At 46.6% G+C, this 25,851-nt stretch overlaps 1 protein-coding gene across 1 annotated transcript in view; it reads right to left on the bottom strand.

Annotated features, from left to right (window-relative positions):
* Window positions 1–25,851, bottom strand: part of LOC141995026 (ankyrin repeat and fibronectin type-III domain-containing protein 1-like) — a 559,159-nt gene that overhangs the window by 459,058 nt on the left and 74,250 nt on the right. Inside the window, exon 2 of the mRNA XM_074965740.1 lies at window positions 14,836–14,978. Within this exon, the coding sequence (XP_074821841.1) occupies window positions 14,836–14,936 (101 nt within the window). The 5' untranslated portion in view covers window positions 14,937–14,978. The remainder of the gene's footprint in view (window positions 1–14,835; window positions 14,979–25,851) is intronic.

The raw sequence follows: 25,851 nt of genomic DNA, 5'->3' as shown, positions 1-25,851 counted from the left end.
CTGGATTAAAGATTTAATGCAATGCGTCCCTCTGGAAGAAATTACATAGGCTATTAGGAAAGATGTGCCCCTCGTCTGATGAAATCTAGCAATCATTTCAGCAATATATGCAAACTAAATAGACTCTGTAGATGAGAGGAAAGCTGCTGTTGCTCGTACGAGCACTGTGTGACTACAGGAACCAATGGGTAAAGCTGGCAATGTAAAGCAAATAAGGACACAGCCCCTACATTCAGTGCAGCTGCATGGACATGCTGCAAGTCAAATGTCACACTGAATGCTTTGTGGGGGGAACCAGAAAGGGTTCTATGATTCTGGCACCTAGAGACACACCAGATGACAATCCTGGGGTGCACAAAGAGGCACAAAGACACTCCTGCTCTGACCTATCATAAATCACTCAGGGGAGGCTACAGAACTGTGCATTTTTAACACTTTCATAGTCTGTCAGTTTAAATGGAAGTTTTCGGCATTTGACGTGTAAGGCACTTTCGGTGCGGGAGGGCAGAGAGAAGAAACAGAGAGGTTTTTCTGAGTCAACCAGGTTCTTTCCTCTTTGGACATCACCAGAAGCAATAAACACTCTGCAGGAAATACTGCACCCTCACAGTGACACCTGTGCAGTCCCAGTGTATCTACACCTACATTTCTCAGACTGACCAGCGATTCGGGGGGATCAACTCAAGACACCTTTAGATTTCCAGAAAGCGTTGAGAATCAGGAAAATCAGTCCCCTTAGAGAGTCTTGCATTGGGCACCCAGAATTACAAGCCACTGCTGATGATTCACAAGAAGAAATGAACCCCAGCTCCCTCTCCCAGAACTGGGCTCACTGCAGGGCAGAAGCAGCTGAAACTTACTCTCAGCCACTAAAGCAAACAGATCTGCTGACTACACACAGGAAGGAGAGTTAGGAAAGGCTACCCCAACACTCTTCTTTCAAAGAGGAGCCATGCTTTCAGACTGGACTTTCAGCAAATCAGGCGTGTATTTCCTGGATGTCCCAGTGAGCACGGCGGATGAAGACATAGCCGCATTTCTCCACTAGGTGATCCCTAAGACTCAAGATAAATAGAGAGGAGGATTCAATGGCGGGGGTGGGGGAGGGTATACAGTTGATAACAATGGACAAAAGGCTACTCCTCACATATGCAGCATCTGACCTTCAGTGAAGCTGAGGAGGAGTCTCCCTGCCTCCACGTTACAAAGGAGAGCTGTTGTCCCGTCAACTGAACATAGGAGCCGGGTGTCAAAAGATTTGCATTTGATTGCCAGCTCTGCCAGGGACGCCCTGCATGACCTTGGCCATGTCCCAGCCCCTTTCTATGCCTTAGCAGTGACTCATGAGTAAAATGAGGATGTCGATGTCATGCCATCTTTGTAAATCTCTTCAAGATAAGTGCAAAGCTGCCGTACTTCTCTCCAGTCCTAACACCATCAGTCTGGTGAAAAGAAGACACCCTATCAACCCTAAAAATTCCTGGAATTCAATGTTGAGGCACCCCTATTATATCCAGTGAACCAGGGAATAAAATACAAACAAAATCTGGATCATACTGACACCTGCAGCTTCCATGGAAGCCAATGGATATAAGTGAAAATCAGGCCCAAAGCTCTCTCTTTCAGGATGGCGAACAAGTACAGGTTTTGCTGGGAAAAGGCGTAGATTGATACAAACCAGGAGCTGCTTCACTCAGATAGTGGACCAGTCAACAGCTCATGTTAAGTGCTATTACTTGTCAGCAATAACTAATTCAATAGAGTGTGTTTTCTGTGATGTGGCACTGCCTCTTTCTGATGAAAATGAAGTTGCATTGCAGATGTCAGAAGCAAATTAACTACCACTGACTCAGTTTGGATCACATCGTCAGAGATTGTTCACCTTCACTGTACCAATGGAAAATAAAAGACACAGATAGAAGGAAACAGACCCGCTGAAAGAATGCACTTGGCAGAGCTTTGATTATTTGCAGACTGTGCACTTTTGTACAGCAAAATCATCCCAGCAGCTACATAAACCAGGAAATTTTGATATATGGACTGCGTCCATGAGTGTTAGAGCTGGGATCTGTAAATTCATTCCACTCAGATCAAAGGTGCTTGTGGGGTGGACTCTGGACTCCTGAAGTGTGGTCCATAACTACCCTTTCACCATAACTACAGGCTGATGGCAAAGCTATCTACATATTTTGTTCTTGTTTTGTTTTTTATATTGTTTTTATATTGAATTAAAACAGCAAGCAATTTCTATTCATTTGCAGCCTTCTGTGCCAGTCAGGGTGCCTGGAATTAGTTTCTGAAGCCACCTTCAGAACAAGATGTGAGGGTGGAAGAGCAACATTATCTATTGTTGGGAGGCAATCCGAGCCACACACCCCTCCTCGCCTCCTGAATTTCTGGGCTGCCTGTTTCAGAGCCATCCTGCAGTGCCTGTTTCTCTCAAGCCTTTGATTTGGTACTTTTTCCACTTTGTAAGACTGTGAAGTTTCAGTACCATGTGCTGAAGTCACCACAGGGCACAACTTAAGGTGGACTTATACCAGGGCAGGAGATTAAAGCTAAAACTCACTGCCGCTTTGATCAAGGATATGGAGTCCTGAGATTTCTGAACTCCAAGGTTAGCCAAAGCTCTGATGGGAAGAGTTGAAAAGGATGGAAAAAGGCAGATCTGCAAACTCCCAGCTAAGATGTCTTGGCACAGAGATGCCGGCTCTTGTAATTCACGCAGGAGAGTCAGGTAACCTTTACTTGCTTTGCACTGAGAGCTAGGTTCTCTCAGAATTGTAACCACCAGCCAGCTGGCCCTCTCACCTCCAGCATTTCAGGTTATGAATCTGTGAAGCTTCCCTTCAACAGCTGGACTGTTGAACTTTTCAACTTTTCTCAGGCCCAGCTTAGATGACAACCCTTGACATAGCTAGTGGGAGCATAAGGTTATAACCTCCCCCCCACAATTCTAATTGTTTTCCATTTACATGCCCCTTTAAAATCATCTGCAATGGGTCCCTAAAGTGAGATACGTCCTGTGAGTAAACCTAGCCTGTCATTAATGAGTTTGTTTACCATTTAACCCCAGGATTTTGCTAAAAGCCAGCATTACAAACTGTACCAACAAGACTCCCATCTGCTATGGGCTGGATATGGGAAGCATCAGGTGTCTCGTAACTCCTATATAAAAGCTGTTATCAGTCTCTCTGGATCAGGGTGATAGATGGTGACAGAATTTAGCTGTAGAATGAACCAAACTGCATAATCTTTAGTGAGTTAATTAAAAATTGCTGCTGCAGTTTTCTCAGCACTGTTTCCAACACAACAGCTTCAGGGAAGGAGAGGGTGGTAAAGAAAAAGCCAATCTGCCACTAGTGCAGCGCTAACTAGGGAATATAGCATCAATATTGACAAATAGATCTAAGGCACTGGAGTCAAGGAACATGTTCCCCTCTGCACTCGCAAGGCGATCCATGAATTTGCAGCCAGAGAAATGGGTAATTCCTGACAGGCGCAATGACAGCAGCCTGCACACAACAGCTCAGGCTTAAAGGAATAAAAAATACTCCAGAAATTATAGCATATCAGCATGTGTCTATCCAGAAGGAACAATGAAGAAACACTCAGCTCTGCACATTGGTCAACACGTCACAGTCTCTGACAGTCCACTAGCAGCCAGTAGGGAAGACAACCAGATAACCTCCAACACCTAAAGGAGAGATATAGGTACACTGCATGGCCCCACTCCTGTAATCTAATCATTGCAGACAGACCCCAGAGTTTGTACAGAGCCCCACTAACTTCAACAGGACTTAGTGCGGGCACAAGGGTCTGCCTCAGTGAATCAAACTGCAGGATTAGAGCCCCACTGAGCTAAGAAAGTCAGCACTTCAACAATGCCTGGCAGTAGCCGGGGCACGTAAGAAAGATACTTCTTGGAGATCAGAAAGGATAGGACAAAGTGAGAACTGCCAAAAGTCAAGGTGATTTAGGTCTTGCAAAGGAAATTAAAACAAAGAGTAAAAGGCTCTTTTAACCATGTAAGTAAAATAAGAACAAGAAGAGAAGAAGTGGGGCTGCAATGCTGCGAAGATACAGTCAAGATTAAGGATAATCTAGGTAATGGCCCATAAACTAAATGAATACTTTGCCTTAGTTTTCAGTATGGATAATAACATGGAACATGGGGAAAAAGAAGGATGGCTAATGGGAACAAGCATATAGAGATGAATATCACCACATCTTCATTGGAAGCAAAACTCCAAGAGCTGAGTACACTCAAATCAGGGAGACTAGATAACCTCCATTCCAGAATACTGAAGAACTGGCACATGAGATTGCAAGTCCAGTCACAAAGATTTTTAATAAATCTATCAAATATATAGTACCTATATATGTGAAAGGGGAAAAAGGTGAAGAGTGATCCAGGCAAACTACAGACCTCAATAGCAAGTACAGCTTTAGAACAATTTTGAAGAAAGAAATAATTAAAGACACAGGGGTAAACAGAAAATGGGATAAAATGCAACATGGGTTTGCCAAAGGTAGATCATGCCAGGCCAACCGAATATCTTTCTTTCATAGGGTGACAGAAATGCAGTGGATCTAATCTATCTGGACTTCAGTAAACCATTTGTCATGGGGAAGTTATTGGTTAAACCGGAGAAGAGAGGGGATTGTAAAGTGAGCAAGCAACTAGCTAAAGGGGAGACAACAGGTCGTACTGAAAGGAGAACTATTAGGCTGGAGGGCAGTTACTAGTGGAGTTCCTCAAGGATGTGTCTTGGGAGCAATTTTATTTAATGTTTTCATTCATAACCTTGGCGCAAAAAGTAGGAGTGTGCTAATGAAATTTGCTGATGACACAAAGTTTGGAGGCATTGTTAATACAGAGAATATCATAAAGAAAGACGTGGATGATCTTGAGGACTAGAGTCATAGACATGGGATGAAATTTAACAGTACAAAGTGCAATGTCATGCACTTACGGACTAACAACCAGAATTTCTGCTATATGCTGTGGGTTCATCAGCTGGAAACAACAGAAGAGGAGAAAGACCTAGAGTATTTTTATCCTGTGATTGAGAGAGCCCCCAACATGATGCAGCCTTGAAAGAGGCAAATGCAATCTCAGGATGTCTGAAGCAAGGTATTTCCAATAGAGATAGAGAAATATTAATGCCATTGTACAAGGCACTGGTAAGATCTCACCTGCAACTGTGTAGAACTCTGGTCACCATATTCATAAAAGATTAATTCAAACTGGAACAGGTGCAGACGAGAGCTACTAGCATGAGGAGGGGAATGGAGAGCCTGTCTTACAAGAGGACACTAAGAGTTTGCCTAGCAAAATGAAGGCTGAGAGGGGATATGATTACTGTCTATAAATACCTCACAGGGCAAACACCAGGGAGGGGAAAGAGCTATTTAAGCTAAAGCAGGGTTTCTTAACCCGTGGGTTATGACGCAAAATCAGGTTGCCAGAATGTGTCAAAGGGTCACATGGAAGGCCCCAGGGGAAAAGGGTCTCAGGTCCTGCCCACCAGAGGGTGAGACCCCCTCGTGGGGGTTGCAGAGCCTCGGCTGCATTCACCCCTGCAGCCTTGAAAAAGGCAAATGCGATCCTAGGAAGGGAGGCTCTCAGCTGCAGTGTAGACCTGCCCTCAGAAACCCCACTGCTACCACCTGGCTACTGACAAGGAGAAACCCTGCCTATGACTTTTATGTGAACAAATCATTTCACAAACCAATCTATTATTTTCCAAAGCAGAGAGGAGAGTGGCTGGCAACATTTATATTCACCACATGCCTCCCAGTTTGGTCCCTTCGATTTCTCAACTGCAGCCTTCTGGTTTTCTTTTATATCCAGTTCTGTAATCCAGGGGGGCAGACAATGCAGGAAAGGGCATAAAATCATTATACTTCACAGCCCTGGTGAGCAAATTTAGCTCCCATACTTTCTCTAGAACCAGTCAGGTGGCAGCATGCTCCCTCATCACTAAGCATCCCTGGGTCAGAGGAGAGGAACTGGGATTTCCAAAACGTGCACACGCTCTACTAAAGGAGAACAGGTCTCAGGGACAATAAGCCATCCCCAAAAGTCCCACAGCAGATGCTCTCCCTCTGATCTGTCCATCTTGCTTATGTTTTTATAAGCTCATAAATCTTCTCCCTATGGAATAATCCATTTTCAAAAACAAAAATCACTAAAATGGTTATCAGTCTAAATAAGAGGCAAATCAGAAAAGAAAGATGACTTTTGGAGAGGAATCGGCAATAAGAGCGTGTTGGGGCCCTGGAGGGTAAGAATGATATTCAAGCATAAAAACCTACAGGAGGTGAGAATCAAGTTAAAGGAAGTGGAAAAGAGCCTAGCCATCTCCCTGAAGCCTTGTATTACCCAATTGTCTCTACAGGTAGAGTCCACATTTCATGGCAAAACCAGCAAGAAGCAGAATTGCTCTTGACAGCTGGGGAAATCCCCTGAGCCAAGATAATAAGAGCTGCTGCCCTGGCAGCGTGTTCTCAGGCCACAAAAGCCTTGACAGGGTGGGACTGGCCAGCCAGCATGTGCAGCAGCCCAAGTTATTTGTCAAACATAAAAATCCACCAACATGTGGTAGCCAAATGTCTCAGCCAGGAGCGGGAGGGTGGGAGATGGAGGGGTCAGCTGAGCGGGCTTCTTTGCTCACCCAGACAAAGCATGAGCCAGTGAGCTGTAGGCACATCCCCCGACTTGTACTCCCCAGAGCCAAAAGCTGAATTCCGTCCCCACGGTTCACAAGACAGGAAGTAACAATAGTTGTGATCAAGCTAGTCAAGGAATAGGGCCTCTGCCTGAAAGACAAGCTGGTCCACTTCAGGAGCCACGCCCAACATTGGGGAGAAAGGAGGCAGAGACTAGCATGGAGTGAGGGTAGGGTTGTTGCAGAGACACACTGCTGAGAGTAGGGGAGTGTGTGCCCGGGCTGCCCAGTCAGCTCTGGAGTGAGAGAGCCAGTTCTCCGAGCCGTGTGGACATCTCCAGCCAGAGAGGTGCTGGTTCTCGTCACCGCCTGTGTCAGGGGCCAGGAACAGAAATCCTGCTGCAAAGCAGAGAGCTCGTTCCTCCCTCTCGCATTACAGGAATTCGTCTCAAGAACCTGCTCTTTTCACTCATTACTGTTCAGGTTAGGAGAGTGCAGCAGCACCCTCTTGTGTTCAAAGCTGTGTCCTCATACAAACACCAATGTCAGGAACAAGGGCCATAACTAGGGTACACACACAAACACACACTCTCCCTCTCCCCACCACCCCGGTTTTCCCCCCTCCTCTCTATTCCCCCTCTGTGATTCAGCACCCCTTTGCCACTCCATCTGCCCCCATCTCCCGCTACATCCCACTCGCATTCAGCAAGCTGTGCACACTGAGCGAGGCTGTACCACAACATCTGCTGCACAGCTCTGTCCACCCTCACGGCCGCTGATCCCACCTCCAGCAACAGAGAGAGAAAATGAGGGGTGGTATTTGAGTCAGCCCCCTCCACCCCCACTGACTTTTAGAAATAAGCCATCAGCAGGAGGGAGGTGCACCTAAGATTTGCCATCTCTGGATAAAAGCAGATAGCTGAAATATCCACGTTGCCAGCACCTAAAAGGGTTATGGAGCTCTGGTGATGCTTCGGGGCCTTTCTACAGGATGGCTACAGAATATCTATTCCATAGACACTCAGACACCATGGTCAGGAGCCTAGTATAAGAACCTGAATGGAAGAGAATCCTCTGCTAAGAGTTCCTGTCAACTCCAGGCTTCTGCCTCTGGAAGGTGTTCCTTCCTTTTGTCCACACGTCGGCCTTTTTTCCCCAGCATGCTAGATGCTGTGCACAGGAAGGAGCCCTTCAAGGAGCTCATGCCCACACTGAAGAGGTGACCCATTGACTGACCACCATTGCCATCAATACCTAGCCCAGCACTGGAGGGGATGTAATTAGGTAGAAGCATGTGATTGGTAGTAACAGACACAGCAGGCTGCACGGTGAATGTACTTTCATTCTTGTCTTCTGGTCAGGAATTCTCTGAATACTTGCCTTTGGAAAGAATCTCATTGTTTCATTAAACTCTTCCTCTGGGCTGAACCAAAGTGTGCCCCACTCCCTCAACAACACGACTACAATATCTCCCTTCCCCTTCGGACAGGGCTTGCATCCACCCAGGAAACCAGTCCTCCCAGGCAGTGACTCTGGGGAGATGCTGAGGCACTAAAACGACGAGGGCCTAGCATGGGCCTGATTCCTCCATCGCAGGACACAATCTATCCATTCCCAGTGATTTCCATGGAGCTATTCATCCCGAAGCAGAACAGGGCTCTACATATAAGGGGGTGACGAGGGGACAGAGGGAGATTGAGTCCCTGTGAGAAGCCAACTATTTAGCTTTTAAAATCCAAGTGTCACCCCCAAACAGAAATGAAGCCAGATTGCAGAATGATAAGACCCTTGAGGGTCTTATCATTCTGCACTTTGCTGGATAAAACCTGGCAGATCTACTCATGCATATGTATCAGTTTTTCTCCATCATCTAAATGCAGAGGGATGCCCCCCTCGTTCACTTGGCAGAGGCCTGCCTTTCTGGGGCAGAGTGACTCCAGGTGGTCCAGGCTTGTCTGCGAGTCCAGAGCCACGTACAATTAAAGACCAATGTGCTGAACTGTGGTACCTCCTGGCTAGATTGACTGCACTTATTCCCCTGGATGAATATTTAAAGGATGCACATACACAGAGACATACGAGCAAGAGAATCACCACAATGGCTTTTGCCATGGGATTATCACAGTCCCAACTTTGCTCTAACTAGGACAGCTCTTAGGGGACTCAAACAGCACAGGAGGCTGAATATTTGAAAGTCAGGAGCAGCTCATGACTGCAACTCCAGAGAGATTACAGAAACGGCTCGTTTGGCTGGTGGACAGCAAACACACATTGCTGATCTGCATGAACAAGACAGGAATTGAAGCACAACAATCCATCTACTGAAAGGCTCCCCACCCCAGCCCATCTGCAGCTCTCCTGATGACCAGGTAAGAGACAAAGGCAATATTAGCACATCCCAGCCTTGCCAACACAGACAAACCAGTTTTATATATTTAAAAGGAAAATTAGATAATTCAAGGGGCTGGAATTTGTACTCTGGAGCTCCCCTACTCACCTTCACTATTAGGTCACATGACCAGACACGGCCCAGAACAATGGGGACCAACATTCATATTTGGATTGTAAGCCAAAAATGGACTGCTACCACCTCTCCCTTTGGGCTCGCTAATCATAGACCTTATCAGACTTATTAACTAACCATCATGAGCACATGACATGATTACAAAAGCCTGTATGTTTTTTAAAAGCATATGTATTTTAATTACATACACATGCTTTATGTGTACATATGTACATGCTTATTACACACACAAAGCCAGATATGTGGAGCTGACATCTGTATGATAAATGAACTTATCATGTGCCTATAACTGCCTCAACTGGTTTTTACACCAGTGCATTGCTCCAGGGACATATTCTAACATTCCAGGATGGGCAAGATTCAGCCAAAAGCTACTGACAGCTTTTGTTGACAGGAAAGGACATACTTTAAATTCAATATTTCATGTTTCCACAGAGCTAGCAAAAGGAGCTTTGTACAACTAGAGAGGGGAGTTTCCCAGGATTCTCAGTTCCCCCCAGAACCCTGCACTTGCTTCCAGCCCTGGAGGAGCCTGAGATAACAGATTTTAAAGTTGTGACAGGGCGGGAGCAGGAAGCCAAGGGCTCGAAGTGGGGGCCTATGAACCTTGACAAGCACAAGATTCAGGTCCCAAGGGGGAACCAGGTCCCGGACATGAAGGTAATGGCACTCCAGAACTTTCAGGAACCGTGCCATCAACGGATGGGCAAAGACCAATCTGCCTTGGAACGGAGAGTGGAATGCCAAAATGGCCACCAGGTGTACCTTGACCAAAGATAGCGACAGGCCTTGGAACTTAATATGCAGCAAATAGTCCAGGATGCCTTGCAGTGGGGCCTCTTCTGCATGAATATGATGATCCGAGGCCCAACGCATGAACTACTTCCACTTCGCCACGTAGGTGGCCCTGGTGGAGGGTTTCCTGCTACCCAGCAGAACCTGCTGGACACCAGTGGAACACCACTATTCGTCCCCACTCTGCCACGCAGCAGCCAGGCTGTCAAATGCAGCGCCACCAGGTTCAAATGCAACAGAGGTGGCTGCCGGTCAAAGAGGCAGCTGCAGCGGGGTGGCTGCCGAAAGACTCAGCAGTGTGTTGAACAGTGTTGACAAGGCCATGCTGGGGCTATGAGGATGATTGTTGCTTTGTCTTGCTTAAAGTTGAGCAGGACCCTGTGGATTAATGGAATCAATAGGAAGGCATAAATCAGCGCATCCGAGAGGGAGCCCTTGTCCCTGCCCTGAGAGAACACAATGCGTGGCACTTTCTGTTCTGCCGGGACGCAAGCAGGTCCACCTGGGGAGCCCCCACCTGCGGAAGATTAGGCTGACCAGTTCCAGATGGAGCGACCATTCATGGCGAGACGAGAAGGTCCTGCTGAGGCAATCTGCCAGGATGTTCTTGGTTCTGGGCAGATGGGTGGCTACCAGATGAACGGCACGCCGCACACAGAAGTCCCAGAGGCTGAGCGCTTCCCGACAAAGGGCTGAAGACCTGGTGCCACCCTGCTTGTTGATGTAATCCATCACAGCGGTATTGTCTGTGAGGACTTGCACTATCTTAAGTTTCAGGTGCGGCAAAAAAACCTGGCAGGCCAGGCGAACTGCTTTGAGCTTGCTGATGTTGATATGAAGCATGAGATCATTAAGGAGCTAGCGGCCCTGGGTGTTGAACTCACCCAGATGGGCTCCCCAGCCCAGATCCGACACGTCCGAGACCAGGGTCTGCGACGGAGATGGGATCGCGAAGGGGACTCCCTGCAGCACCAACCTGGGATCCCGCCACCAATCCAGAGACAGGAAGATGTGTTTCAGCACAGTGACCACTTGGTCCAAGGGGTGCCTGCTGGGGGTATAGACCGAGGCTAGTCACACTTGCAGAGGCTGCAGATGAAGATGGGCATAGCTGAAGTATGTGCATGCGGCCATTTGGCCCATCAGTCACAAGCACATGTGGGCCGTCATGAGCGGGTGGCTCTTTATTTGGGAGCTTAAACTTGACATGGCCTGAAAACGCGCTTCCAGAAGGAAGACCCTGGCCCGCATGGAGTCGAGGACCACTCCGATTAATCGTATGCATTGAACTGGCATTAACATGAACTTTTCTTTGTTTCTTAACAGGCCCAGGTCGCTGTAGATGGACCCCACCAGAACAAGGCTCCTGTGCACCTGCCCCAGAGACCTGCCCTTGATAAGCCAGTCATCGACTGGACTCCTTGACATTTCAGATAAGCCGCTACCAGCACCACTCGTTTTGTGAAAACCCTGGGGGCTGAAGACTCGTAACAGCAAGTTGAGCCAATGCAGAGACCAAGAATGTGGCGACCCAGGGCTCTGTCTTGGCTCTGGAGACCAGTGGCACTCACTTGTCTTGTGCAAGGCCTTGCCGATGGGCTTGCCATCTCGGGGAGCCATAGCCCTGCATGGTGCCATCTGCAGCAGGGGTGCTCTCTGCTCTCCTGGTGCCAGGAGCTGGGAGAGTGTCGACTGTGCCATCGGATTGGGCCCTTTACTGCTCCCCAGAGTCGGTGGTGGGTCCTTTCAGGGGGAGGAACTCCCCAGGGCCGAGCCCTTCTGCAGGTCCAGAGTGGGCATAAGGCCTGCACAGGGTCCTTTGCCTGGAACCCCCTAGTCGGGCTTGCTTGGTGCCATCTTCTTAGGTTTCTTCTTCGGCTCCAGCAACGCGGATCGGTGCTGGGAGGAACCTGGTGCTGGAGGTGCACTCCGCATTGAGGTAGAAGCGCTAGGTACCGCTAGGAGCCGCATCGTGCCACTCCGGTTCTGAAGCTGGGCGCAGGCAGTCTGCATCGGGAGGGCCCTGAGACATATGTCGCGCTCCCTCTGAGTCCGAGGATGAACGTTTTTACAGATGCGACAGTGCTCCTTTATGTGGGATTCCCCGAGACAGCTCAGAAAACTATCATTTGGGTCACTAACAGGCCTGTTACGTGGAGCACAGCTTCAAACCTGGGGACCCGGGCATGCCCCGCTTGGGGCTACATCCCACTGGGACGCTATCTAACAAACACTTAACAGCTACTTAACAACTAACAAACAAGGGTTAAACTATTTACAGCTAGAAGTGCATGGCTGAGATAGAAAAAAAAACCGCTGGCCACTTCCAAAGCAAGGGAAAAAGGCACTCCAACTGACCACCATGGGTGGTAAGAAGGAACTGAGAGGGCGTAGGGCTGGCAGCACCCCAACAGATGCCGCTAAGGCAAAAGTCTCTGACATCCGCACACATGGGCGCGCACAAACCTAGAATGGAATCAAAATGAGCAAGCACTTAAACAAGAACAACTTTATCTGCAGAGAGCCGAATCATAGAATATCAGGGTTGAAAGGGACCTCAGGAGGTCATCTAGTCCAACCCCCTGCTCAAAGCAGGACCAATCCCCAACTAAATCATCCCAGCCAGGGCTTTGTCAAGCCTGACCTTGAAAACCTCTAAGGAGATTCCACCACCTCCCTAGGTAACACATTCCAGTGTTTCACCAACCTCCTAGTGAAAAAGTTTTTCCTAATATCCAACCTAAACCTCCCCCACTGTAACTTGAAACCATTACTGCTCGTTCTGTCATCTGGTACCACTGAGAACAGTCTAGATCCATCCTCTTTGGAATCGCCTTTCAGGTAGTTGAAAGCAGCTATCAAATCCCCCCTCATTCTTCTCTTCTGCAGACTAAATAATCCCAGTTCCGTCAGCCTCTCCTCATAACTCATGTGCTCCAGCATCCTAATCATTTTTGTTGCCCTCCGCTGGACTCTTTTCAATTTTTCCACATCCTTCTTGTAGTGTGGGGCCCAAAACTCGACACAGTACTCCAGATGAGGCCTCACCAATGCCGAATAAAGGGGAATGATCACGTCTCTTGATCTGCTGGCAATGCTCCTACTTATACAGCCCAAAATGCCGTTAACCTTCTTGGCAACAAGGGCACGCTGTTGACTCATATCCAGCTTCTCGTCCACTGTAACTCCTAGGTCTTTTCTGCAGAACTGCTGCCTAGCCACTCGGTCCCTAGTTTGTAGCGGTGCATGGGATTCTTCCGTCCTAAGTGCAGGACTCTGCACTTGTCCTTGTTGAACCTCATCAGGTTTCTTTTGGCCCAATCCTCTAATTTGTCTAGGTCCCACTGTACCCTATCCCTATCTTCCAGCATGCCTACCACTCCTCCCAGTTTAGTGTCATCCGCAAACTTGCTGAGGGTGCAATCCACGCCATCCTCAGATCATTAATGAAGATATTGAACAAAACCGGCCCCAGGACCAACCCTTGGGGCACGCCGCTTGATACCGGCTGCAAACTAGACACGGAGCCATTGGTCACTACCCTTTGAGCCCGATGATCTAGCCAGCTTTCTATCCACCTTATAGTCAGTCATCCAGCCCATACTTCTTTAACTTGCTGGCAAGAATACTGTGGGAGACCATATCAAAAGTTTTGCTAAAGTCCAGGAATAACACGTCTACTGCTTTCCCCTCATCCACAGAACCAGTTATCTCGTCATAGAAGGCAATTAGGTTAGTCAGGCATGACTTGCCCTTGGTGAATCCATGCTGACTGTTCCTGATCACTTTCCTCTCCTCTAAGTGCTTCACAATTGATTCCTTGAGGACCTGCTCCATGATTTTTCCAGGGACAGAGGTGAGGCTGACTGGCCTGTAGTTCCCCGGATCCTCCTCCTTCCCTTTTTTAAAGATGAGCACTACATTAACCTTTTTCCAGTCGACCGGGACCTCCCCCAATCACCATGACTTTTCAAAGATAATGGCAAATGGCTCTGCAATCACATCAGCCAACTCCTTTAGCGCACTCGGATGCAGCACATCCGGCCCCATGGACTTGTGCTCGTCCAGCTTTTCGAAACAGTCCTGAACCACTTCTTTCTCCGCAGAGGGCTGGTCACCACCTCCCCATACTGTGCTGCCCAGTACAGTAGTCTGGGAGCTGACCTTGTTCGTGAAGACAGAGGCAAAAAAAGCATTGAGTACATAGCCTTTTCCACATCCTCTGTCACTAGGTTGCCTCCCTCATTCAGTAAGGGGCCCACACTTTCCTTGACCTTCTTCTTGTTGCTAACATACCTGAAGAAACCCTTCTTGTTACTCTTAACATCCCTTGCTAGCTGCAACTCCAAGGGTGATTTGGCCTTCCTGATTTCGCTCCTGCATGCCTGAGCAATATTTTCATACTCCTCCCCGGTCATTTGTCCAATCTTCCACTTCTTGTAAGCTTCTTTTTTATGTTTAAGATCAGCAAGGATTTCACAATTCCACCTGTCTGAGTCTGAATGGATGTGCCTGGAAACTCACTCACCACAACCATTGTATCTTCCAACAGAAAGCAAAACCTACGTTCAGAGATGTACTCCCAGAAGCACACAGAGATCCAATACTCCCATGTGTTCTCATTTGGCATGAAGCATTAGGACAAGCCTCTGTAGGATAAAGCCCTGCTTCTGTTTTCTCCCCCATGTAACACTCACCTGAAAGGAACAACCTGATTTATATCATGTCAGAGGGAAGCTGCTTAACAACTTGCTATTGCTCTCAGCAATCTGGCCGAGAGCTCCCCGTGTGTCAGCGGCGGGAAGAGAGAGAATACTGAAGGAATAAATGGCCCTAACTCACCTTTCTACAAGGTACGTACTTCCCCGCTCCTCAGGGTCTGGATTCACAGACTCCACAGAAATTGGAACCAGGTTCTTGCGGGCAGCAATATCATGGGCCATGACGCAGACCCAAGCTTCACCATAGCTAGACACACTTCACCACTGCAAAGGAAAGAGAAGGAAACAGCCCCCTTAGCAAGAAAAAGTCAGCATGTGCAGGTCTTCAGCATGTGGCCAAGAACCTCCCACTGACACACCCTGTCACGTCTCTTCTTGGAATGCCCCCTGTAGCACTCAGCCCTTGCCTGCCGGGGCCTGAAAGGGCAGAATGCATGCAACGAAACAGGGAGAAACAGGACCAAGGATACTGGGAATATTTATCCAAACCTACCACCCCACAATAAATGCTCCCTTCTCTATTTCCATATAAAGCAAGGAGCAGCCCATGCTCTGAGGCTCAGCAGCTTCAAGTTTGCATACATGGGTATGCTACTGTAAAGATATATACAATCCTTCAAGCTAGGTGTTTGCTTGGTACCTGTGGAGAATATGCAGAGATAGCACTGGATATAAGACATTTATAGATGAGTGTCAATCACCCTCATAAACTAATGAATTACAATAAATTAACTGTGTGTAGGACAGTAGGATTGGAAGGACATCTACATGTACATTCAGATTCCTTTCTGTCCTGCCTCTTGTGGACCTCATTTGTTCTTTAAACTGACTGTAATAGGTCTACATGACTTGATACACCGCACCCACAGTGCATACACTTTGTCATTATTAGGCTTTGAAAGATTAGATTTTTATCAGTACATAAATGCTGATTTTACCATACACACAAACTGACGAAAAAATATTTCCACCGATAATTGCTTAAAAATTGCTTTAAAACTGCTTAAAAATAAACATCGATGTTATCAGTCAAAATGAAAAAAATAAAAAATGAATTCTCCCAAGCCTACTCATTGCACCGGTATTCATGTGTACACTGGCAGAAGTCTAGCACATGAGACATGAAACAAAGGGGAAACCCGAATCCCAAAAGCTACAGTACTGCCACTTGAACAATAGGAGAAAGGAAAACATCTTATCTGTTAATTTATTTGCCCCCTCTCTATTCCCTGAAGTAACATCTCTCTCATATCCCTGGCCACACTCTCATGCCACTCCAACAAAACAGAATTAACTCAGGACAGATTATTAACGCTTGTGCAAAAATCAAACAGAACGTACACACACAATGAAACCCAGAACCTTCTATTGAAATTTCTAAAAACCAATAATTGTTTTTTAATCAAATAGATGTCTGCAACAGGGATATAATTCTCTACTGGAATAATTCTGTAGAATTGAAAAGAAGTTATAGAAAGATTAGATTTTTTTAAAAAATTCTGTAAGAGAAGCACCAGCCATTAGCAGAACTCTTTTCATTACACATAAGGGCCAGCATCTTTTTACTCTTCTGTGCCTAATCCTGGGCACGCTTTAACTGCAGTAGCAGCCCCATGTACAGAGGCAGAGCTTGGTTCTATGAGTTTACTTATTGTTACACAGTTTGGGGAAGAACTCATCTGGCGGTAACTGGCCTGGGTGAGATGTTCTACCCACTATCCAAAGCAGACTTCTGAACTACCTCTAACCCAGACAGAGAAAGACAATCCATTAAGAGTGAACTGATAAATTGCTTACCCTATTGGGAAAAGAAATTAACAGAATAGAAATCTCTTTCATAGCTATATCTGCCAATCTGTCACTAATGGAAAGCAATCAGGTATGAACTGTGGGATACAGTAATAAAAACAGTAAGACCACCACAAGGGAGTCAGGAGAGCATGACGTCAGGAGAGAAATGTGACCTATGCCTCCAGCAGAAGTAACTGCTTCTCAAAGAAACAAGGAACAAGCTCTTCAAGGCATATAACCAGGCAATACTGTGATGGGCCCTCAGTTTGGTATGCCCTACTGCTGAAAGATGCTGAATCTGGAGAGACTCTACATGCTTCACACATGCACTGAAGATCTTGCAAATCCCCTCCATCGAAATAGATTTTTTTGGGGGGGGTCTATTATGCTCTGCCTCAGTTTATGAGGCATGTGCATCAGGCCCTGCTTTGCCTGCGAAGGAATATCCTTCTCTGATAGCTCAGGGATTTCTATCCTTTGGAAAGGACAAAGGGAGATTGTACACTGGCTCCGAAGAACTGCAAGTATCTGCAGAATTAAACTGGGAAGAGAATTTCCACTTTACAAGGCCAAATGGAAGGTAGGAATCTCTGAGGCCTCTACACCAAACATTTCTTTTCTAAGATTTCCCACCAGCAGTTGCAACAGTGAGAGCGCTACACAAAGCACCAGCATTTTGGCCACTGTGTCGTCTAACCCTGCACACTGTGCACATTAGGTGATATGTTGGTTAAAAATTCCAGTGGCTATCATTTCTATAGTACTGCTCCAACCACTGCTATCCCTGCTGGAGTCACACCAGTGGTGAATCAGGGAGTTCTAGGACAAAAAAGCTAGCAAAGACAAAGCCTTTGCTCCATATGGGATAACAGCTGTAACTACAGGCATCCATCATTACCACAAGATCAAGGAATTGCTTTTCATGGAATTTCATGGAATTTCATGGAATTGCTTTTTCCGCCATATCACAATACTGTTCTCTTCATCTTCACGGCTTTCTTCTCCAAGTGCTTCACCTTCAGCTGTCTGCTTCCACATCAAAGCATGCAAGATGTCATTCTACTGCCTGTTTCTGTTGTCTCTTACCAAATTGTAGCTCTCTAAGGGGAGGTTGTCTGTCTTTTAGCATTACTGGAATATAGACTATTGAAGGACAGCTGGGAAGGAACTCTCTAATTCCAGTGTGATTGTTCTGTAAACTCCAGCATCTGACCAAGGCCAATATGTACATTGCTTGAAGAACCACAACCGAGTCGGTGACCTACAATACAAATGACACATTTGCCCCATTAGGGCTTGGCACAAGTGCCACCAAAAGTTGTCTGGATTGCTCAGTCAGCCATGCTTTCTATGCCAGAATCTATTCTTAGTTTATTTTAGCCAGGACTTCTCTGTAGCACTTTTGTGAATGCACAGGATGAAAGAGAAATACATTTCTTGCAAACACTCCATTATCTTCTTTCCCACTCGGTCTGTGGGTTTGGGTTAGAGAACCTTTTCTGTTGCTCGAAATACATTCTTCACAAAGGTTCAGCCAAATAGTTTCCTCTGGAAAACTGCAGAAGACAGAACTGTCTTTAGGTCTCCACCCGCTAACTGCAGTAACAGCCACCCCTTTCTTTCCATTAGTGATTTAGAGGTCACAGACCTGGCCAAATATTTCAGACTCAGGTCAATATATCTAACAGGGAGAAAAATGCCAGGGAAATATTATTCATCATACAGCTAATAGGACCATCCTTAAGCGCTGGACAAATTTTTCAGAACACTACCCAGGCAATAACTGCTTGGATAAATCAAGTGGAAGAAACTGAAGTGTGCAGAGTAGCTGTTTATGCTTTGTAATTTACCATAAAAGTGACCTGCAAAGGAAGAAAAATTGGATGTATGCCTGTTTGGGGCTTTTTCAACTACCTATTATTAATACCCAGAAGGCTGGAAAGAGTTAATACAGGAGCAGGCAAACTTTTTGGCCTGAGGGCCGCATCGGGTTTCGGAAATTGTATGGAGGGCCAGTTAGAGGAGGGGGTCGTGGCCCAGCCCCCACCTCCTATCCCCCCCCCCCCCGGACTCCTGCCCCATCCAACCCCCCCCGTTCCCTGACGGCCCCCCCCCCAGGACCCCTGCCCCATCCACACACCCCCGCTCCCTGTCCCCTGACTGCCTCCGGACCCCCGCCCCAACTGCCCCTGCCGCCCCATCCAACCCCTCCTCTCATTCCTGACTGCCGCCCCCCTCCCCCCAGGAACCCTGCCCCATCCAACCACCCCTTCTCCCTGTCCCCTGACTGCCTCCCTGGGACCCCTGCCCCCATTCAACCCCCTATTCCTGCCCAGACCCCTATCCACACCCCCACCCTCTGACCACCACCCTGAACTCCCCTGCCCTCTATCCAACCCCCCCCCCCAGGCTCCCTGCCCCCTTACCGCGCTACCTGGAGCACTGGTGGCTGGCGGCGCTACAGCCGCGCTGCCGCCACCACGCAGCACAGAGCACCGGCTCAGGCCGGGCTCTGCAGCTGCGCTGCCCCAGGAGCTCACAGCTCCGCCGCCCAGAGCATTGCGCCAGCAGTGCAGCAAGCTGAGGCTGCGGGGGAGGGGGGTGGGCCAGGGGCTAGCCTCCCAGGGCAGGAGCTCAGGGGCCAGGTAGGATGGTCCCGCGGGCCGGATGTGGCCCGCGGGCTGTAGTTTGCCCACCTCTGCTTTAATATGTCCAGAATTACAAGCTCACTCTTGCCTCGTTTTGCTGGAGGTCCAGAAAAGTGAAGCGGGAGTATTCTGAGCCTGCACATGAAGGACCAGAGCTGGTGGATCTTTCACAAAGAAAGCTTTTCTCCCCACCTGTTTCTCCAGGATTAGAGTTAAAGAGTTTATAAAGAAAAGAGACCAAGAAAAGAACAGACAGATTGAGATAACTTCACTCACTCTGGGAAGTGGGTCCCCACACAAGCAGTCCCATTGAAGTCAATGGACTACTTAGGTGAATAACTGCTCATCAATGTGAGTAAGGGGTTTCTAATTTGATCCAAAGAGTTTCAGTTGGTCTGACTAAAAATCCCTTCCTCTCAATAGCTCTGGTTTTAGTCTGTTCTGAGGTCATGAGGTCACAATCTCCCTAGTCCTCCAGCAAACAACCCCCGAAAAATCAGGCCTGATGTGTCCAGGGTTGAAGATAAGTTTATTTTAAAAAGGGCTTTTCTCCACCAATATTATAAAGAAACAAAAAATTCCTGAACTTCCCCCACCCATCACCAGGTCACCTGAAAGCAACATATTCAGCTTCCTGTCAGCTTGTTCTCAAGAGAAAAAAGTCCCCTTCTCCAAGACTGTTTAAGTGCCCTACAGATTACCCACTGCAGGTATTTTAGGAGACAATTACATCAGCTTGGGGCTGCTTATTAACATTAGCAGCTTGTCTAAGCTTCTCCACTTTGTGATGACACTCGGAAGCAATTTCTCCCAACTCCTTGATCAGGAGTGTGTAGCTGACAAGCTTTGAGGAGCTCCTCAAGTGATATTTGTCAAAGGAACAAGTTTCAGATAAGGGGCTGGGGTTGAGGAATGCCTCTCTGGGGCAAAATTGTACTCCCCTCCTTTTGTCCCCAAAACCCCGCTCCCTAATCTAACTTCTCAGTCTCACTCCCACAACCCCCTGCCCATAACCTGCCCATAGTGACGTACATCACAACCAGGGATTCCCCAACACCCCCCCCCCGCCGTTTTGTGAACTAGTCACATGCAGTGATTGTTTGGAAATTTGAATTGAAATTGAAACATTAATACACACTTTAAAAGCATATAAAGTGTACGATAAAATACTTGTATCTGAAAAAGTACAATAGATTTGAAAAGTCTGAACATAGACTAGCTTCCTTACACAGCTTCTGTTTTTATGACCAAGTCAGTGCATTCATTTCGGTGATGTTGGCCAACCTAATCATTTCAAATTTTGATTTGTAAGCAAAGTCTAAATGAGCTCTCCCTGACAGCTAGTGATGAGCTGGGGGCTGGGGGGAAAGGCTTCAGGACCAGACTGTATTTACATTCACACCTAATCTACCTAGGTATCCAGCACACAGAGCTGTGTTGCCCAAGTGATAGATTTTGGCTGGGGTTGGGTTACAAATCACTTGAATGCGAGGGGGGGGGGGAATGAAGATGAAATGTTGTTATTCTTATTGTATGAGTAAAAGGCAGTAGAACTGTACTTAGCCTCTGCTGATTGAGGGTATCAAGAGAGAGGGTGGGAACAGGTGTTTTGCTTGATGGTCTGCCTGAGTCACAAGTACTATTTGACCTGCCCCTCTCCTCTGTTTAAAGACAGAGCTGATTAGGCTCCATAGATAGTCTTTTGTTTTGTTAGGTGACCACTACAGCTGAAATCACTGATAATCAGGTCTCAGTGCTTAGACCTGCTGTGGGACAGTGTTTCTGTGGAAGACACGCCCGAGTCTGCACTAGCAGCGAGGTTCCCCCATTGAGAGCTCAGCTGAAATCACAGAGCTGGGTGGAACCTCAAGAGACCAACTCGCAGAGGTCACAGTGGCAGGTGGCAGCAGAAGGTGATGGCGCAGGGCCATTGGCAACAGATCGATGGAGTGAATGGTGGCACAATGAACAACAGGGGTCAGAGTGAACAGTGAGCAGCTGGAGGAACGAGCATGGTGTCTTCTTGCCCTCGACCTGGGAGGTGAACTCATCTGAAAGCACCTCTGAACTCTGAGTCTCCACTGACCAAGGACAACACCGGTGAGTGTTAATGAGGCTGTTAAGAATGCTGGAGAAACAACACAGTTCATGCGAACAAACATGGCTGTGGCATCATACTTTCTATTTAGGCAAGAGATATCACACAGTACAAACTGGAGGCCAATGTTAAGGGCATTGTCACTTGTTCATCCTGAAATTGAACACTTGTTCCAAACAAGACCAGCAAATGCTCACTATCTTTCTGCAAGAAACTCAACTGACTGGCTAGACGCATATGGTGCAACAGTGAAAGACTCAACAGTTGAAAAAGTGAAGACCTCTCTCACCACATTCAAAAAATTTGCCTACATGGCTGATGAATGCACCGATGCAAATGGGCATCAGGTATTAAGTCATTGTGTACATTATCTTGATGTCAGTGGTAGGCCAGTAGATGCATTTCTAGATGTTCAAGTTATAGAAGACACATCGGCTGCATCTGTGAGAACCCACATCTTAGAAGAGTTAAATGCTTTTCAATTGGACCCCAAACAGAGGGCTGCTTGTGCATTTGATGGAGCTGCAAACTTCTCTGGAAGACATGGTGGAGTACAAGCTTTGCTCAGAGAAAAGTGTAACCCTAATCTCTCCTATACACACTGCAGAGGCCATCTACTCCAACTAGCTCTAGTACAAGCTGCAGACTCTTCAAAAGACATTTAAAAAGCTATAAAGTTAATGTCTTCATTATATTCTTTTTTCAGCAAGAGTCCAAAAAGACTGAATATCTTGGAAAGTATAGAAGATACACTGGGACTGAAGTTCAAATTAGTCCAACCTGGGAAAACCCTCTGGCTTTCTCATGAGCGATCCCTGGCTGTTGTCTTAAAATTATTCCACCCATTATTACTGACTTTGGAAAGTATCTACCAAGATGCGATGGATCTAAGTAGTGAGGCTGGTGGATTACTTTTGCTACTACGTTCAGAGAAGACTATTGCCATTCTCTCTCGTAAGTCTACTGTTGAAACCACTTGGGTCATTAAACAATGCCATCCAGGCAACTGCTACAACAGTAGTAGATCTTTGTCCAGCAATAGAAGCTACATTTGGATCAATCAGACAGCTATCCATTGAAAAAGTACTGGAAGAAGCAAAGACTTCAGTCCAGAAGTTGACTAATGAAGGCATTTATATTGAATCCTTAAGTGAAGAGGACAGGAAGTGTTCGTTAAGACAACTGAAAAAGTACACAGACTTGATTCTTAAAAATCTACAACAGCGACTTCTAGATTCTACTCAACCTCTATGTAGCTTTTACACATCCCTGTCCTATAAAACACAGACAGTTGAGTGGAGTGAGGCACTACCAGCAATGGGGCTGCCATGTGCTCAGGACAGAATAGAGAATTTGAACACAGAGTGGAATATCATACAACAAATGAATGAAGATTTGACTTCAACTTCTTTTTTATCATCACTAGTGGCTCGACCTGATCTTTATGCTATGTTTCCTAGGATGAAAGAAGTAGGAATTCATCTCTTGCTACTCCCAGACACAAAAGCTACAGCTGAATGTTCTTTTTCATCATTGAATAGAATTCTGTGTTCTGAAAGAAGTCATCTTCTGCCTGATCATGTGAATGAAATAATGAGCATATCAACTGAAGGAATGGGAAGTACCGGACACATGAGAAGCCACCAAAGATGAACGCATTGCATTCAAGAAGTTCATTAACAGAGTTGTGCAAAATTATAACAAGAAACCAAGAAGAATGTAGATGTAGTGCTTCACAGAACTAGCCAACTTTAAGTTGTGTGATGATTTTAAAACATGAGTTAAATCTAATAAAACATTTTTCAGTTTTTACTATGGTGCCATACAGCCCACCTTCACCCTCACAGTCTCACCCATCATCGGCCCTGAATGCACCCCACCTCCCACCCCCGTAAATTTGAACACCCCCCCCCTAATTTCAATTCCTGGGAAAAACACCGATCACAGCAGTGTTTGCTCTCCTTCCTCTGAAGCATCAGGGGTGGCCACATCTGCAGATGGGGCATTATGAGGGGCGGGTAGGCTCTGAGGGGGCACTGAGTGTTCTCTCTCTCACGTGCTTGGCTGACTCGTTCTTGCTCACATGCTCAGGATTAGCAGTGACCTTCGAGGGTTTTCGTCTTCCTCTTCAGCATGTGGGTGCAGGTCACTTGCCAGGATTAACTGGGTTTATCTGGCTTAATAATTTTCCTGCTGTTGCGCAGGCCTCAAATACTGGTGCATGTCGGTCCCTCCTATTCTCTGCCTGTGACACATAATAGTCAAGTCTCCTGTGGACTGCGGAGATTTGTCCTAATTTTGGTTGTTGGGTTCAGTGTGTGGGTGCTGCGTAGTGTTGATAGCCTATGATATGCAGATGGTCAGACTGGAGGGCCGGTGACCCCTCCAGGCCTTCAACTCTGTGACTCTGAGTGTGGCGGCTATCGCCTCCTCCCTCAGCCTCTCCTCTAGCTTTTAAATCCTGCCAGTCATCCACCCATCTAACCAGCCAGGCGAGCACAGTTCCAGGGAACTGGCCTGGCTGCCAAACCTGATTGGAAGGCAGAAGTTATATAGAGATATAGATTTGGGTATAAACAAACCAAAAGTATTGCTTTGCACTTTTCTAGCATCCTCCACCAGAGGGACTCAAACCACTTTATAAACATTGAGTTCAACCTCATAATACCAATCATCACCACCCAGCTCTTCGTGCCCATCGTTATGGTATCTGTGCACAGATGTAGTCAGAACTATTATACCAGTTTTGGGAGAGCCTGTCAGTTCCCAGCTCTGTCACCTGAGTTCCTTTCCCAATCAGACAAACAACAACAACAACAAATCCAAACCCAAAAACCACATATATTTTACTCTGTAAGCCTTCCTCAATCACTGGGACAATCAAATTGACTTCTTGCTCAGAGGAAGAGAAGGAGCTACACCTTGATTTCTACACATAGCATTTAAGCAATAAACTGGGCAGATGCTTCTTCCCCACTAATACCAGTAACACATTTCAGCACCTCCAGAGAAACACCAGATGTAGGTCTGTCGTGAAATATTCCAGACACAGCACTTGGAGCTATCATTTCCACTGGTGCTGGAGTCAAGACAGATAGAACAATTTTGTGCCACTCACCTCCCCTACCTCACATCTCAGACACATGGATCTTGTAGATTTGAGGACTCACCTTGTGAATCAAAAATCCCATGTTATCTGTTGCTCCACCAACAGAAAGCAAGAGGGACATTTCCCTCAATGAACGTTGAGATGCAACATGTCATTAGTGCACCAACAGCTCTTGGAAGGAGATAATTTTATCTGCCTTTATAGACTGTCACTTCACCAAGCGGCTCAATCGGACAATAAACCCTGGTGGGACAAGAGCCAGAATTCAAATTCACGCTAACCTCTTCCCCGAAACCCACAACAAATGTCACAATAGTTCTGTCTACAGCAACAATCTGTGTTGAAGTGCTCATACAGTCCCATGCTAAAGGGACACTCCTGTCCATTGGTTCCTGCTCAGCTCCTTGTCAGAACGCCCATAGATCTGGGTCAGCACTACAAGTCAGGGGCTTTTTCCATGAATTCGGAAGTCCATACACTCTTGAAAATGTGTGCACCATTTGAAGAAATGCAATTGTAATGGGGAGCCTGTGTCTTCATCTCCTCCTAGTGGCTGCTTAACATGAAGAGGTTAGAGTCTAGTACAGCTGTGACCTAACAATTACTTCAACTGTCGAAGCTGATGCTTTTAGCACTAATGGCCAGAAGTTCAAACCCCACCGATAGCCCAGTCAGGGTCAGTTATACAAATTCTCAAGTTAGGGGATATTTTCCACTGGGTATGGCCTGGTCACCACTTTGAATCACTCATAACCTTGTTAATTTTTATCCAATTTCTTTTAAATTTGGTCAATGAAAATTATGTGTGTGCAAGAGTCAAGCTTAAACTAGCCATTTTGAGTTCTCTGTGTGAAAACATTTGGCCTTTAAAAAAAAAAGTAGGGAAAGTGTGTATCAGGACAAACAGCTCATAAATGACCGCAGGAATTGTCTTCAAAGAAAAAACATATTCTCCTTTGGCCAGAGACCAAATATGGATAATCTGAGTCCCAGGTGAGAATTTTTTGTATGTAGTTTTGCATAATCCCCAAAACCATTTTATAGACTTATCTACAGTGTTTGCCACGCAATCAACACTATCACAGGAGGAGGTGATGAAAGATATTCATTCGCTGCTACAGCATTCAACTGAAAACTTACAAATAAGGCAACATAGAAGGAGTAGCCCAAACTATTGCAGTGGTCCTGTCTCAGAACATCTGGCAGAAATTGGCAAGGGGCAGAACTTTCCATCCAAGATTTGAGACAGACAGATATGAACTGCATTAATGGCTATCTGTGTAGAGCAGAGGGTCACATGTGGTCCACAGAGAGTTGGCTGACTACATGGTGCTGATTCTCCTCCACAGCTAGACATTGAAATTTTCCCTACTCTCATTTATCCATGTAAGCCACTGATGTAGTTGCCACGGGGATGCTATACAGTTGCATATAGGAGGGACAATGACAAAGGGCAGAGCAAGTGGAGTCAGGCTATGACAAATGGGAGAG

The sequence above is a fragment of the Natator depressus genome, chromosome 10 (genome assembly GCF_965152275.1).
Source record: "Natator depressus isolate rNatDep1 chromosome 10, rNatDep2.hap1, whole genome shotgun sequence".
NCBI classification, from domain to species: Eukaryota; Metazoa; Chordata; order Testudines; family Cheloniidae; genus Natator; species Natator depressus.
Note: the sequence above shows the minus strand (reverse complement) of the source record. Positions and strands in the feature narration are given on the sequence as shown.